General features: G+C 49.6%; 1 protein-coding gene across 5 annotated transcripts; it reads right to left on the bottom strand.

The window, feature by feature from the left end:
* Positions 1-3,104: 3,104 nt before the first annotated feature.
* B3GAT1 (beta-1,3-glucuronyltransferase 1) lies at positions 3,105-13,223 on the bottom strand. 5 transcript variants are annotated; one of them, XM_065652082.1, is made up of 5 exons: positions 13,116-13,223; positions 10,173-10,258; positions 9,750-10,089; positions 7,846-8,142; positions 3,105-3,191 (listed from the first exon to the last, which is right to left on the bottom strand). In XM_065652082.1, exons 2-5 carry the CDS (start codon positions 10,256-10,258, stop codon positions 3,105-3,107), a joined length of 810 nt encoding a protein of 269 aa, XP_065508154.1. In that variant the 5' UTR covers positions 13,116-13,223. The 5 variants fall into 5 exon arrangements, with proteins under 5 accessions (XP_065508154.1, XP_065508151.1, XP_065508152.1 ...); XM_065652079.1 differs by lacking the exon at positions 13,116-13,223 and adding exons at positions 12,315-12,320; positions 12,816-12,927 and having other exon boundaries at positions 9,750-10,258; XM_065652080.1 differs by lacking the exon at positions 13,116-13,223 and adding an exon at positions 12,816-12,927 and having other exon boundaries at positions 9,750-10,258.
* Between the last annotated feature and the right edge of the window lie 2,433 nt (positions 13,224-15,656).

Raw genomic sequence — 15,656 nt, forward strand, 5'->3', positions numbered from 1 at the left:
TTTGCATTTTTCTGAGAGTTATTTCCTTCCGAGGAGGGAAAGTTACAACCCAGCCGGGACTGGAATCGAGATCAGTGCAACAAAACATGCAGCTAGGAAAGGACATCAGTTGGAAGCTACTTAAATGGTTTGAAAACTTTGTAGTCCTTTAAAAATGTCTCTTTCCACTCTAGGGTTTGCAGACTGAAGTGAACTTGGGAGGCTAGTACAATAACAGAATAAATCTGCTGGAGTGCAGAGAGCTACTGTTTTAATACAAGATAACAATACCCGTTCCCACAGAGCAGCCAGTAGCATCAAATGCTTTCTATCCAAGAAACGCCTCAGCCAGTGCATCTAAAGGAACATTTTTGTAAAGGCTACGTAGCAAGGCTTCTGTGACTGGGGACTAAAGAATGCAGCTTTTCCCCAATGGTTTTGATATACAGTGGCAGAAAATAACTTACAAAAAAATATTTTTTTTTTAAATATTAGGAAATACACAATGTCATTAGTCCAAGGGGAGGCTTCTGCACTGTGAAGCTAACAATCAAATCTAGAGCATTTTAATGGTTCTATGTGTTAGGGCTAAAAATAACCAAGTCTATTTCCAGGATTACGTTTTCCCTCAATTCAAAGGTAAAATTGTGCTTCAGACTTTTTTGAAGGAATTGGGACAGTGGGGGTTGATCAAAGGTTTGACAACAACTATGAAGGGGGAGGTAAGTTGGTTTTTTTTAAAGAGGGAGGTGGGGAGAAGGAGTATGTTGTACCTCGATTTCTTCCTCAGCAAGTTTGTCAATCTCAAATACAGAGTCTACCAAGGTAGTAGCACCCACGTTCCTCTTCTGCACTGCTCAGTCCTGTGTCTCACTGAGAAGCAAAATACAGTTTCATCAGAGAACACCCTTTCATCAGTGCGATCTCAGGTCCTTTGATGTTACAGAACAGGGGAGAGGCGACTAACATCCTACATTGATAGTTTTTCAACCTACCTCAAGCCAGGTGCTGAAGCAGCAGAGCACTAAGCCCAGGATCCCCTTTACAAGGGTGCTGCTCTATCCGAAGTTAACTCTCCAACTGCTCTGCAGGAGTTTGGCATGGCCCTGGAAAAGGGGCTGGGGCTGAAGGATACATTCCAGTAGAATGGTAGATGCACCAAAATCAGCTTTTATCATTCAATCCCTAGTTTTAAGCAGTTAACTTTATTTTTTAAGAGTGGAAATTTGGCTTTATGTTGGAGCACCCTTCAGAGAATCCCACACCTAATGCTCATGTGAACCAAATTAGAGTGAAACAGAACCAAGGTCTGAGCCTGGATGAAGTATTACGGTGTATGGCCACGACAATCTCATTAAAACCCACTTCCAATTATTTTAGCATGGATGAATAGAGAACCACATGCTGTAAACATAACTCCATCCAGGAACACAGAGGTATGTCAGAGTGCCCTCCAAATCATGAAGCTAATGAAGGGAGAGGGAATACAAAGAGAACAGAGATACTTAATGGGTTTGTTCTAACTTGCCTTGCTTTTCACCCTCCCCAACAACCTTTCTGTCTTGTGCAGCGTAATAAACACTGATTAAAGTAGGTTTAAAATTAAGGGCTAAGGTGCCATCTCAGAAGGCAGCTGTCCCCTCCGTGAACAGAGAGCTGCTTAGGCTGTCGCACACATAGCCACAAGGTACGTGTGTCTCAGGAAAAACAAGTCATTGGGGGCCAACCCACTCCTGTGGGCGTTCTCACCCTCGCTCTCAGGTCCTGTAAAACAGCCCCCTCAGTCCAGACCGCCGTTCCAGCTGGGCCGTGTCTTCAGTGCATCGTGCCCTGCATGCGCTTCTCCCAAACCGAGCATCTCGCGGGGCAGCGGGTCTTGTACTGGTTGATGTCAGTCCTGTATTTTCTGTGCTTTTTCTCCACCTCCAAAGCGTCTGGTCCTGCTCAGAGTCCAGGAGGAAGGGCAGGGGAATCCGAGTAGTTTATGTATGCAGTGTTGCTTGTTTTCAGTACTCTAAAACTCTTGGAAGTCAGCAGAGGTCCTGGCTACTGCATGTCTGGCTGGTTGTATGCTGTGGAGAGGAACTTTGCAGGCTGTGCACAAAGAAATCTGCAACAGAGACACAACCGGCATGTTTATTACCCTCTTGCCTCGCTGCAGTTAGCTGCCACCCCTTGGAACTATCCCAAAACCCATCTCGGATTGCGGATCTGTGAGCACGGCTGCTAGGCAACTGCGTGTTGGTGAAAAGCAGTTGTGACAGCGCTCAAGAGCTACGGCCTCTCTGCAAAGCCGCTATATATAGTGCAGATAATGTGCAGCACAGGCTTTCCTCTGCTGTCCTGCCAGCGGGCAGCGAAGAGAGGCCACTGCAGCACGCAGGGCTGCATCAGCCAGCCCGAGGGAATGTGCTACAACACTTAAAAATATACTGCTGCTGAGCAAATCTGCACCTTTCCTTTGCTGCTCTTGCATCTCTGTATTCGAGAGGAAACCAAAACAAGCAGCAACCTCCTCTCCCTTCCAGGCCTGGTTCTACACTCCAGTTAAAGGGAGTCGTGCGTTTTTTTTAACCTGTAATGACGAAGCGCAGCAATGTAGTCTGGATGCAGACATAAGCGAATAGCTCATCCTCCGCTCTAGCAAACCAACTGCACAGTGCACCCTGGAAACACAGAAGACTAAACACACCAGGAACCTCAGGTAATTAAAGGTGGGAAGCCAGGGCATGAACAAATGAGCAGGAAGACAGCCATCAATGTGGATGTTCTTTTCTCCTTCGTGTGGAAGAAGACGACACTACGTGCCCACCTTAGCGAAAAAACCCCTCATGTGGGGTTTAATCCACACCCTCCCTTACTTGTCACTGACTTCGTGTGGCTTCGATGCAGATATAAATTAAACTCTTCCCTCAGTGAAAGCTTCTGCCTCACTTAAAAATGCTTTCGCTGATATTGCCGTAGCTTTCCTCAGGTGTTTGCAGGTGGATGAGACCACATCCTTCACCCTTGTGTCTTAGTTTCCCATCATTGTCTGGGATTTTCCTCTTTTTACCATTGCTTCTCATTGCTGTTCAAATATGTGAGCTCTCACCTGGTGTTGGTCTCCGCTCAGCCATGAACAGTCAGATTTCCACGTTGGGATCTGTGAATCCTTTCTTCCCCTCATTCACCAGCACAGGCTTTTCTGTCCTCGTATGCCAGACTAAGATCTGAAGAAGCCAGCAGAAGTCATTAGCTGCATCTCTTCTCTGCACTAACAAATATTCTTGCACATTAAATCAATAGTGCAATTTAACCATCTACCCTGGAGCCTAATGGCGCATTCACGGCTGAAAGGAGGTTTGCATAAAATTTCATTTAGGCAGGCCTACTGCTATCCAAACTGCACAGAAATTACCCATTTTACAGTGTACTGTCTTGGGACATTAACCTGCTCCTTCCATGTAGTTATCAACCATCTTCCTCAAAAGGCTCATCAACCTTTTCAATGATGTAGGGCAGTTCCTTCATAACCGGGGAATCACGTGCACGTTCCCCCACGGAGCAAGTTCCTTACCCTGATTCTTGGTTATCATGTTACTGCATCCTTGGCCGGGGTGGAGTTATTTGCGAGGCTCAGAGTGGAAACGCAAATTCTTGCCACTTCAGGGCACTTTGCGGCTCATGCATTAGGGGGAATAGTTGGTTATACTGAGTACACCAGCTGCACCAGTCGGCACCATTGCCTTCAGTTGTGTGATATATTAAAAAGGACTTTTCAGTGCTTCTCTGAAAATCCATTATTGGCTAATAGCCATCCACTATTCCGTACCAGGTACAATACCTTGCATCACTTTAAAGCCCCTCTCCAACTTGCTTAAAGCAGAACTGAGGCATCTACTAAAAGCTTCCCTCAGTCCTGGCAGCAAAGTTTAATATAGATCAACATCGGTGGAGGGGTACTGGAAAAAATACAAATTGAAGAGGTGGTCTAACCCTTTTGGAGGCAGGGGGTAGTATTACAGGTAAACAGTTTCTACCGGCTCTGCTCTGCTGCTGGCACAGATGGTTCTGGAAGCTGTTTGAAATACCTTCCCCTCCCCAGACTCAATTATATTTACTGCTTTGCTGCAAGAACCTGGATTGCTGGGAGCAGCTTTATCCCTTCTGAGCTACAGTTTCCTGCTTCCCTTCACCTGTTCGCAATGACATTTCCTACCTTGTGGGGGTTTCCCTCTTGTTGCTATGACAATATTCTGCACATTTAATCCAAGTATCTCTGAACTATTTCATACCCAGTCCCCGCTTTTCTGAAAAAACGAGGGCACGTTCTCTTTCTAAAGGAGGAACAAAGCGCTTTTCAAACCCTTCTGGTTAAACAGCAGCACCCCCACCTTCCCAAGGAGCTGTTGGACCCAATTTGTCTCTGATGTGAGCAGCCGCCTCCTGTGCGGGGCTTAAATCTCGCCGGCTAACAGGAGAGACCAACTGCTGCCTGGAGTGGGTTCAAGAAACCTTTTCGTCGCTCCCCCACAACCACTTCAGAGCCCGCTCATCACAGTTGGCCTTTATTACAGTCCTGCTCACCCACTGCAGCGCCGCTGCTGCAGTCGCTGCCTTCCTTTCCTGTGAAAAGCCAAAACCAAACAGGTCCGTACAAGTGGCTCTCAGCCACGGGCGCCTCATCCAACAAACAGAACGTACAACCCTTAGCGCGGCCCAGGTGCTAGAAAGATCTTGCAGCGGATTCTCCTTTCCGGTGGGTATGAGCTCTTTCCACTTCTGACACACGAACACTCAACCCTGCTGGTGGCTCAGACAACTCCAACCACGTACTCCATGAACGGAAGACCACGACTACACGTTACCAGCATTTCTTTAAACCGGATCCCGCTTTTGCATTGTTAAAGCTAAGTGCCAAAAAACCCCAGCTATATTAAATCCGCTAAAATCATCTCAGATCTGACTCAGCCAAGAGATAAGGAGAGAGGAGGAATGAACTACATTTAGCCGTCGCTTCGATCCCAGTGCATTGATGCTGAGACCACCCGAGCGCACAGAAGCCTGCCTCGCCCGAAGACACATATCTACGCCTGTCTTTCTGGAGAAACAACTGCAATGAGAGATGCCTCATTTGCAACGACCTTATATTTTGCAGTCTGTCCTCTTGTGCCAGCACGAGCTGAGGCTTTTCCAATAGCCGGGGCCACTCCAAGTCTCCCTGGTAGAGCACACTGCAGCTTGTTTCCTTGGGTGTTAATAGAAAATGGGGAGCAGAATACGTCCCAGTCACATCTACCTTTTGGGAACACAAGATTTCAGACCTCTGTCCTCTGTCAATGGATTGAAGAGGGTACGGTTCACTTTGGGGGTGTGTGGGGCGAAATACAGAAGCAGCAGAACGCAGAAATACATAACACGTTTGCAAAACCTTGTTTCTTTACAGCTCCAGTATAAACCAACCCTTCCTTCCTGATAGGGAGGGATAACTCTCTTCTTTCTCCTCGGCAATTAATACTGACTTCCTTAATTTTCTCCTTCATTTTGGACAGTTTCCAAATTAAAGAAAATAAGCAGTATATATGTGTTTGGCCAAAGCTTAAGCTTTTTGCAGGAGTGTGCATTTGTGGGCTGAGTTCTGATAAATATTACAAATCACATCACTGCACACAGGGAAAGCAGCATTTTTGGAGAGCAGATGCTTATGCGTATCTCGCACACTTCTCTGATCCCTCCTTAACGGCTCTATCTGAGCACATCATAATTTTTAATGTAAATCTCACTGCAAAGCAGGAGTATGGTTATGGTTGCGCCTAACAGAAGCAAACCATGACAACTGCTGGGGGCACACTCGCACAAAGAGACAGAAGTCTGTGCTTTGATTTCGGGGCAAAAGGACCCCAGACCGCAGCTTACTTTTGTCCTTCTCTGCTGCTTCTCTGAACCCTCCTCCTCATCAAACGGGTGAGCAAAACAGCAATTGGGAAATGGAGGCTGCTGGCACCAGCTAAAAGCAGAAAGGCAAAGCTCAACCTGCAAAGCTGCACTCAGAGTTTGCCAGGAGCAGAAACCATTCAGTTCACAACAAGGACCCTTGTTAAGATCCCCACAGCCCAGCCAAAAAAAGCAACGCAGCCTGCTTCAAATCCTGGCCAGCAATTCCTGCTTCCTCTCCATCTCTGACCCGCAGCTCTTGTGTGACAGCGCTGACATGGCAGCCCGTCCGACAGCACCATTTTTTTCCTCCTGCCTGGAAACAACCTTTTCCTTCCCCTCCTTCCTCCACAACCGGCCTCATCTTCCGCACACCAGACTAAAAGCAACCTGTGCATCCCCCTTGGCCTGTTGGCAACACACTTATTTCCAGCCAGTGCTTTCTGGTTAGCTCGTAGGGCACACTGTGCCCGAGAACAGAGACCTAATTATAATCCAATCTCCTTTCCCACCCTTGGGAGACCATCTGTGTTATTTACCCCAGTACTGGGCAGCCATAACTACAGGCGTGTAGATGTAAAAAATGCGGCATAGCAGGTATCAGACAATAAATAAAGTTGCTCCCTCTCCTCGGCTCCTCTTCCTTATTCGTGGACTCCTTGCCCAAGCACTGCTGAATGTTGAGATCCTTGTTTTTTCCAGGGCTGGGGGTTGTGGAGTAGTGCAGGTGGAAAGCAGAGACAAAGGGTATTATTCAAACTTCTTTCCTATCCCAAAAAGAAATGGAGATCTGGATCTAACGCTGAGTTTGCTGGCACTAACAGCTTATTTGCAAAAAAAAAGAATAATCCTCCTGGGATAATCAAGCAGTAAAGACTCCCTAAATCAGACTGGCTGGTGCCTGTTACAGACAAAGGTGTGAGGGTGCTACACGGGGGTCTGTGATCCCAGGGGCGCCCTCCACACCTGCTGTGCCCCGTGGATCCACTCACCAAGCTTTCAAAAGCACTTGACAGCACCTCCGTTGCTGATGTGCTATGATTGATGCCTGTCACACTAACCAGCATTGTCCCATTGTATCTTGCACTCTCCCTTGTCATTCCAGATAGATATCTATCTGTTGTCTCTCATCCTAGACTGGGAAGTCTTTAGGGCAAGAACTATCATTGTGTTCTGAGTTTCTAGGTTATTTAGCACTTAGGGGTCCTGCTCCGTGACCTGCTGGCTCCTAGGCACTGTGTACAGTCAAATAATTAGCAGTCATCTACTAGCAGTAAATTCACCCCCCAAGTGAAGCTTCCTGGAAGCCTCCTAGAGCTCAGAGCGATATCCCAGGCATTAAAACATGGCTCCATGATCTCCGCCACAGAAAGATCCAGGTTATTGTGGACAACTACGGCGATATCGTATAGATGTCAAGAGGGAGAAGGCGACTTTGCAATAAGGCAGCGATGGTGTGAACGGTCCTTCTCTGCAGCTTTCTCTGTGGCTGCTCCTCCTGGGTTACGGTTCAGGTGAGTTCCAGAGGGCCAAATCTCATGTGATGCCAGCTTATCACAGGAGTACCGGTTCTCAAAACCTCCCCCCAGGAATTCACGTAAAGCAACCAACAGGACATTTCACCTATGGAATTCCCTGCTCCAAGGGATTAGCAAGGCCACAGATCTTGAAAATAATGAGGATATTTTCTAGGTGTAATATAAGAAAGAGGAACAGTTACAGGGGAGAGGAAACTCCATATTTCAAGGCCTATGGCAACTGCTAGCAGCTTGCAACCAGAAAAGATAACTGCCCTCCACACTTTTTAATATATAATTGCCCATTCCCAGCTCCCTCGCGACGCGGGTGTGCTCATTTCAAACCCAGAGGACAAGTGACTGAATGATGGGGCTGAACAGGATTTCTCCTACCTCTGGATCCTTACAACCCATGTCTGAGAAAAGGCCATACCTTAGTGCAATTGGCAGCTTTCGGCTCAAGGTCATTCAAAGTCACTAGTTCCCGGAGCAGGCTGCTCTCCTGGTAGCCTCCCTTCACTCCTCGCAGTTTGAAGTAAGCCTGAGATCGCTGGAGAATCAGCCTGAGGTTCACAGCAAACCCCGCCATGTCTATAGCGAAGGGGCGATGGGGGTCGAACACCGTTTTCCAGCCGTAGACCTTCCCCGCAGCGTTCACCTTGGGTGACTCGTAGCGCAAGCCGCCGACGAAGGCTACCGGCCACACCGACACCTTCCTGGTGCTGCGCATCTGGAGGCAAGCAAAGAGAAGGGTCTGGTGGGTGCACAAAGGATTTGCTTCTTGTGACAAACCAGCGCCCCAGCAGAACGACTTCGCCTCGCTCACTGTCCTGCAGGAGAGAAATGCCCCGAGCTTCAACACAAAAACCTAGAGCCAAGAGACTGCGTGATGTCCCTGCAGCTGGGACCGAGCTGCAGAGCTCACTACTCACCTGTACGGGGATGGGCAACCTGGAGCTGGAGGAGAAAAGTGCTTTGGAAAGTGGCAACCAACAATAGCAATAGTAACGGATAGCCACGGAACCAAGCATGAGTTCAGCACTAAAAACAAAGCTGCTAGTGATAAACGTAAGTGAAATTTAAGAGTGTTTTATTGTCCAAAGGTCTTCAGGGCTGTGGGGCATCAGTCCTCCACATGGACAGGTGGGGAAATCAGGACACAGAGGAGGGAAGCACCTTGAACACGGTCACCTGGAAATGCAGGAATGGCTTTCTCTGAAAGCTAAGGAGCTGTAATTTCAGCCTATGAGCCCCAGTAAGGCTAAAAGCGTTTTCAGTGAGGCACGGCAGCTGTAGCCCACAACCTCAGGGACAGCCAAGAAATGCAGCTTGTCCAGAAACACCCAGTGCGCAGGACGGTGCTTTGTCGCTGCTCCCAGTACTCAGCGGAACAACGCTGGATGCCTCTGCTCCCTGTGGAGTCAACAGAAATACACAGGAGCCATCAGGGACACTTCAGGTGCCTGCACTTGCCAACACGGATGATTTGAATGCCAGTCTGCCCGCTCGCCCCCAGCGCCCTGTCCCGCTCCGCCCGCCGGCTTGGCCTCGCGTTCTGCTCTCAGCCCAGTCTCTTAGATCAGGGATCTCCCAGAGCTAATCTCATCACCGCTAATTACCGCAAACGAGAGCAGAAGAGCTCTGGCACTTGCCCTTCTGCATCATACACATGCTAACGGCAGCCCCTGTCCGCAGGGAACAACAGTGCGTGTCTTCTGCATTTCACAGCACATTTCATTGGCTCCATGTGACCTTAACTGCAGCTACATATCAGAGAGGAGAAGCCTCTACGAGCAAAGCACACGGGTGAACGAAGGAACCCTTTCTGCTTTATTAATGTGCAGTGTCTGTCTCAGGATGCTGCCAGAGCCAGCCTCAAAGGGGACTGTGGAAGAAAGACATTCAGTCTGAATTTGCTTTCAGCTTTTTAAATTGCTGTAGATATCCAAGCTCAAGTGAAAGCCACCAGGGAAGGGAAAGGGGGCATGTGCGGAGCAAATAAATAGGAGATCCCTGGCGCGAAAACTGGCAACTGGTAGGGAAGGAGGCAATCCTCCTTTCTTGTTCCTTGCTGCAAGAGCTCGGCTTCAGGAGAGCAAGAGAACGAGTAATTTCTGAGCTGGAAACTCAGTGAGGTACAGTGTACCTGGCACTGTAAGACCATTGCAGACAGGGAGAGGCACAGGAGTTTAGAGGAGTGGAACAAACAGCAAAAGTGGGAAAGCACGTGGGAACCTGCCCCTGCTCAAGCCCGACAAGACTGTCAGCATGTTTTACACCAACCCACACGCTGATCTGCTGCGTTCAGCCAGTTGGGACCCCCCAGCAGGGTCTTACCTCCTCGAAGAGCTCCAGGCTGTAGGTGTTATCATCATCGGCAAAGTAAACAATCCCAGGCTGGCTGTTATTTTTGTTAAAGGTCTCTCTCAGCCACCTCAGGGCCAGGTTCCTCTGCATGGTCCCCCGGGGAATGCGCGGATCCCTCATATCTCCCCGCAGCTTGTAGTTGCGGGGCGTCTCCACATTGAGGTGGGTGTAGTTGAGCCCCGTGTCCCGCAGCAGCCGGGTGATGAGCGGCGTGCGTCGCTGCGAGTCCTCCACCAGGATCCAGTGCAGGTTGGGCACGTGCAGGAGGGTGTTGGCCAAGCGCGTCAGCTCTGCCTTCTGCACCGGCCGGCTGTAGGTGGGTGTAATGACGTGGATGGTGGGGAGGGTGTCTGACCACGGGGGCGGGCGGGTATAAACGTATTCTGTCCTCACCACCTCCACAATGTCCCGGTCCGACAAGCAGTATTCCTTGGAGTCGAAGCCTGCAGCGAGATCACGCCGGGAGTCACCACCATCATCTGAGCAAGGGTGCGAGAGAGAAGAAAAAGCCGCATGGACTCGGACCTCTAACACCCCCCGACCGAGCCAGCAGGCTGCTTGCTAATAGCAGGTCACCCTCGTGGTTTCGGAGGAAAGGAAACAAGCTCGGATGGAGGCTTTAATAAATAAGTACACAAATAGAGGAATCAGGGACAAACACACATGAGAAAAGAAGTTCCTGCAGTTAGAAAACCAGCACCAAAGAAGGCCTGAGAGCCCAGGATGGTGCTGCAGCACAGACACACTTCAAATCCAGAGATGGAGAGCAGCAGTTAAAGCCTGTAATTGTAGGCTTTTTCCTGCAGAGAGTTTCACCTGCCTCTGACTAACCTCTCCTCAAAAAGACCCTACCAATCTCTGAACAAAACAGCCCATTCAGTAGTGTGGCTGTGAACAATTAACAGCACATATACAGGATACACAGATCCAAACATATCAAATCCTTGCAGAGACTTGCTCATGATCAGTTCAAGTTAAAAAAAAAAAAAATGTTTATGCATCTGTCACTTTTCCAGGGCATGACTTTCCCACTTTGGTACCACTGTAGACAGCAGGAATACCACAGTCTACGGCTGGGAAGCAGCAGAGATAAGGGGCACATCCCTTGAGGGTGTAAGCCAGCTGCTCTCTAGTGGGCACATTACACTTTGAGCCACAGATTTTGCAAAACCAGCTACTACCAGGAACTTCAGATGAGAAGGAACAGGAACAGACAGACATTAAAACTGACCCAGTGGGGTACTGCCTGTGTTTTTTTCAGAGCATGTTACTATTCCAGCAGCATAGACTCTGACACCAGCCCTGAACAGAACGAAGGGCTCACACTCCATGGCATTGACAGAGGCAGGGTGTATATTTGGGGGCTGGACACAGGGACAAGGTGTCCTTGCAAATGTTGGTATCAGGCCCTATGTAAGGCAAAACACATCAGCACCACATAGCAGAGCTCTCTGAAAGCAGAGAACACTGGAATCAATTCAAAAATAAATCTGCAAAATGCATTGGACACAGCCACAAATGTAATTAGCCCGGGCGGTACTTGAGACAGTTTGCAACTCCCCGCAGGTCAAACCCTCAGCTGTAAATCCTGGCACGTGCAAGCGCCGCCGTTCTGCGCTTGCTAGCAGATAAATGCACGTCTCTTCCTCAGCACCTGCCACCAAAGGATCTCAGAAGAGCATTACAAGAACAAAATGATTTCTCCCAAGAGCTTTCAGGCTGGTGCCTATCGCCACTCGTTCTCCCCTAGGGACTCAGAGGAGCAGAGGCAGAGGAAGCGTCTTACCAAGGTCACCGATAAGTTCAGGATGGAGTCAGAGCACAGCGGTCTCTGTGCTGTAACTTCAGTGTCCGTGGCCATCCGCAAAAAACAGCTCCCAGTTTTTATGGCATTGAACCAAACTGGTATACAGTGTATTCTTAGTAGTCTTTCAAGTCCTGTTTTAGAGCCCAGTAGATCCCTCATCCTCCGAAACACTTTTCAGAGGGGATCACAGCCATTTTTCCCTTACGAGCTGCCCAAAGCCTCGTGGGTGGCTGTCAGTCCTCCGCGGGGAAAGGTTAAACTGCTCGGGACAGACTCTGAACTTCTGACAATGCAAACTGCACATCGGACTGTTCAGCAAAAGGATACGCAGCTGTGGAGGATGGGTGGGAACATTAGAATGAAAAGGGGAGAATCTCCCAGAGAAAGAGACCAGAGAGGGAAAACGAGCTGGCCTTCCACACAGACAAGTCTCCCCGAGCTGATCCACCCGCCCTTGTGCTCAGCAGAAGAGCAGAACCAAGAACGAAGACTGCAGTAGGCAGTGTGGCTTCTTCCGGCCCCCAAGAGCTCTCATAGCCACTGGATATTGCTGCTGTGCCCAGAACGGGATAAAAACTAGGATGTTTCTGGCCAGAGAGGATCCCCTAGAACTTCCTGCATTCATCTGATTTGGGGCCAGAGCTCTATTGAATGCTTTGTGTGACAGGTAACGTGGAAGCTGGCTTTCTCATGGCGTTGTAACTCCACCAAGCAGGTGAGATGCTGGCTCTTGCCTTCTACTTCGAGTGCAAGAGCATCAGTTCGCTGCTTTCCTGAGGACACTTAAAAAATGCTCATTGTCCCATGTCTCCCAGAGCAGCTGTCTCAAGTTGCGGCTTGGTTTCCTCTGCTCTCTTTTTTAGCAGATTTCCTGCTGGATTAACCTGTGTGCAGAATGCTGCAAGGGCCAGCAGGAAGGGACTCCTCTCTTATGCATCATCAAGGAACACAGAAAAGCATCTTCCTTCAGTACTCTGACCGATTCTGGATTTAGGCCATGAAGAGCTCTCCAAGTGCAGTAAGCATATCCCATGGCTTGGAGTTTGATGCTTCTGAAGAAGCCCTACGAGCACTGGGCTGTTCCTACAGCAGAAGTGGGGAGGCTTCTGCATGAGCATGGACTGGGAGTTGAGATGAGCATGGCTGCCATGGGGAAATGAAATGAGAGAGGAGATGAGGACGAGGGAGGGATGCACAGACTTGGCATGGGCTGGATTGATTTCTCTCACCCTTGTGCACTGCAAGCAGTGGAGCAATGGTGCTCTGGTGCCAGACGGTGATTAGTAGCGTCCAGGGCAGAACTATCAGCACGATAGCCAGGATGTCTCGTCTCTTCGGCATCTCCAAGACTGACTGGACCCACAGCTCCTCATTACCTGACAGTGAAAACCCCAGAGACAGAACAGCAGAGCACACGGAGAACAGAAATAAATGGGCAAGAAGGAACAAGGACAGAGAGAGAACGCGAGAGAGGGAGAGAGCAGCGAAGACGACACGACTCATAGGTCTTACCAGTGCTTACAACCCACCCATTGCAGAAGCAGGTTTGGAGGGGCCTCGGCTGCTGGGACCAGGAGCAGGAGGGCAATTCCACAGGACACTGCTGGAGCTGCCAGCAGGAACCTCAGGGACTCATTTGGAAGGAAACCTGCAACATAGAGCAAAGGTGAGTAGGCAGAAGTACTAGGGAGCTGCTACATAAAGTTCACAAATCCTTCTCAAGATCGAATCAAACTGGAGCGGTGAACAGCAAAAATGCATCCCACCTCTCCTGGGTGCCCAAAGCCGTGCTTTCCTTTGCATCCCCTTGTCAAGCAAGGCGCTTGCTCCAGCCAAGCACAAGTTGCTCAGTGCCTGAACCATCCCCCAGCAGAAAAGGATCCTCTGTCCACAACCACCTGCTCGACCCAAGCCCCGAGGAAGAAGCAGGGACCACATTGCATCACTGCAATCCCCTCAGTGTTTGACGCAGCCAGTTTTAACTCAGGGCCTGCTCAGGTTCATTTCTTCCATCTCGGAGGTGTTGCGACTGGAGCGTATTAAACTGCCACAACGGCTTAGTTTGATTCAATAAGAGCACATACAAGATTTAAGCCGACCGTATTTTATCGCAGTATCTTGGCAAGCAAAGTACATCGCTTAGCAGGGATGTGCGCGGCGGACAGTTTGCAAACACGGGTAGCAGTTTAGTACCACGGCTCCCATGTGGGGGAACGCATTAGCCCGCTGCTAAAAGGGCTGCGCTGCAGACAAGGGAGAGCCTGGAGAATGCTGCAGTCGAAGGCAATGGGCAGTTTGCTTGGGGAAAAGCACTGATCTCCTGCTGGCCGGCTGGTCAGTCCCCGCCACTGCAGTGCCATGGGAAATATCAGACCCTCTCCTGAAATCAGATGGGAGCTCCTCAAGCCTGGGCTGCAGATATGATGCTACTTCGCAAATATTTTTCCCCGAGACCCTCGAAACTTGCTTTTTCTTGGTTGCATGGGGCAGCCACGGAGAGATCCAGGTTCACATCCCTGATTAGCCCAGTTTGGACTGATCTGAATTTCCCTTGGCCGTGCCTTGGCCACTGGGCTGTACAGTCAGTCTCCGGCACAGAGCCCAGTGGAAGTGAAATGGCTCCAAGAACTGATGGGTTGTCCTTTTTAAAGTGCAAGCAAACAATATTCAATTTGCTGGGCAGAATCTGGTTCTTCCAAATTAGCACCTCAACCATAGAGATATTAATTTACCAGGGAAAACAAAGTGTAGGGAAAACACGGGTTGGCTTTTGTCCTTAAAAGGGACATGTAAGTGTCCCTCAAAAAAAGTTGCAGCTAAACAACACCAAACCTCTATACCAATCACCAAACACAACTTGTTCTATGGAAAACAGGGTTTCCTGTGGTCAAGTACAGGGAACTGGCAGGAAAAAGCTCTTCACAGCCCAAGGATATGCTCTGTGCAGCCGGACACCCTGCAGACTTGCAAAAAAGCATCTCCCAACAACGTCCCTATTTTTTTCAGAATTGGAGAAAGCAGCCTCATCCAGACAAAACAAACCAGAGAGGAAGAGGATGAATTATTCCAGCAAGCATCAACCTTCTGCTGCATCCCTGCCCAGCTCTCAGAGCCAGAGAAATCCTGCTGGTCTAGCACTGCCAAAGCACTCAGCGCCCTCAGGAAAGAGCATCTGGCCTCGTCCTTGCTGTCCCCGCAGATGCTGCCAGTGCCTGAACAGAGGGGACTGAGCACCGGCATCCTTCGAATCCTCTAATAAAGCCAGAACATGTCCCTCGAGCATCCCCGCAGGGCAGAGCCGTCAGGGGCAGCTCTGAAAAGACTGAACACCTTGCCTAAGTAAAGTGCCTTCGCCGCAAATGCACCAAGGAAAAGAACTCTGCAAATGGAGAGGGGCTGGGAGGAAATTACAGGCTAAAAGAGCCACGCGGAGTCACTTCACAGCGGCTGACAAGCTGCCACAGTGGGGTGGCGTGTATCAAATGCCCCTCTTGTCACGGGCAGCTTCCTCCGAATACAGTGCTCTTACCTTAAAGATGCCTTTTCCCTGCCTCCTGCCAATCCAGACTCAAATTGTCAGCATCCTCCCACAGGACAGGCTGACCCTGGGCTTCCTACGATGGAGAACGGGCACGGTTGGGCTGGAGCGCTACTCCGATTTCCACCCCTTCAACCCGGGGGAAAATGAGCGGAGGCTCCAATGATTTGTGTATCCGTCTCTTCAGGATCGATTCCTTTTAATTTGCAACAGAGCATTTAGCAGCTCTCTGCTCAATCATTCTGTCACTTTGGTGCTCCAGCTGCCAAGGGTTAACCCAGCCCACGTTCTGACCCACAGCCCACGTTCTGACCCACGCTTCTGCACCCCGAACTGCCCATTGGCACCCAACGTGCACCACATGCTCTGCCCTGCAGCAAAGACATCTGCTCACTGTTAATTCCTGTAGCGATTTGATTTTATTGATGACCCCGAGAAGCCTGACTGAAGGACACAGTAAGAATTCACTTGGGGCTGCTGTGAGCACTATGAAATCTGGACCCAGACGAAGTATTTCAAGCGTGTTCCCTCC

The sequence above is a fragment of the Caloenas nicobarica genome, chromosome 26 (genome assembly GCF_036013445.1).
Source record: "Caloenas nicobarica isolate bCalNic1 chromosome 26, bCalNic1.hap1, whole genome shotgun sequence".
NCBI lineage: Eukaryota > Metazoa > Chordata > Aves > Columbiformes > Columbidae > Caloenas > Caloenas nicobarica.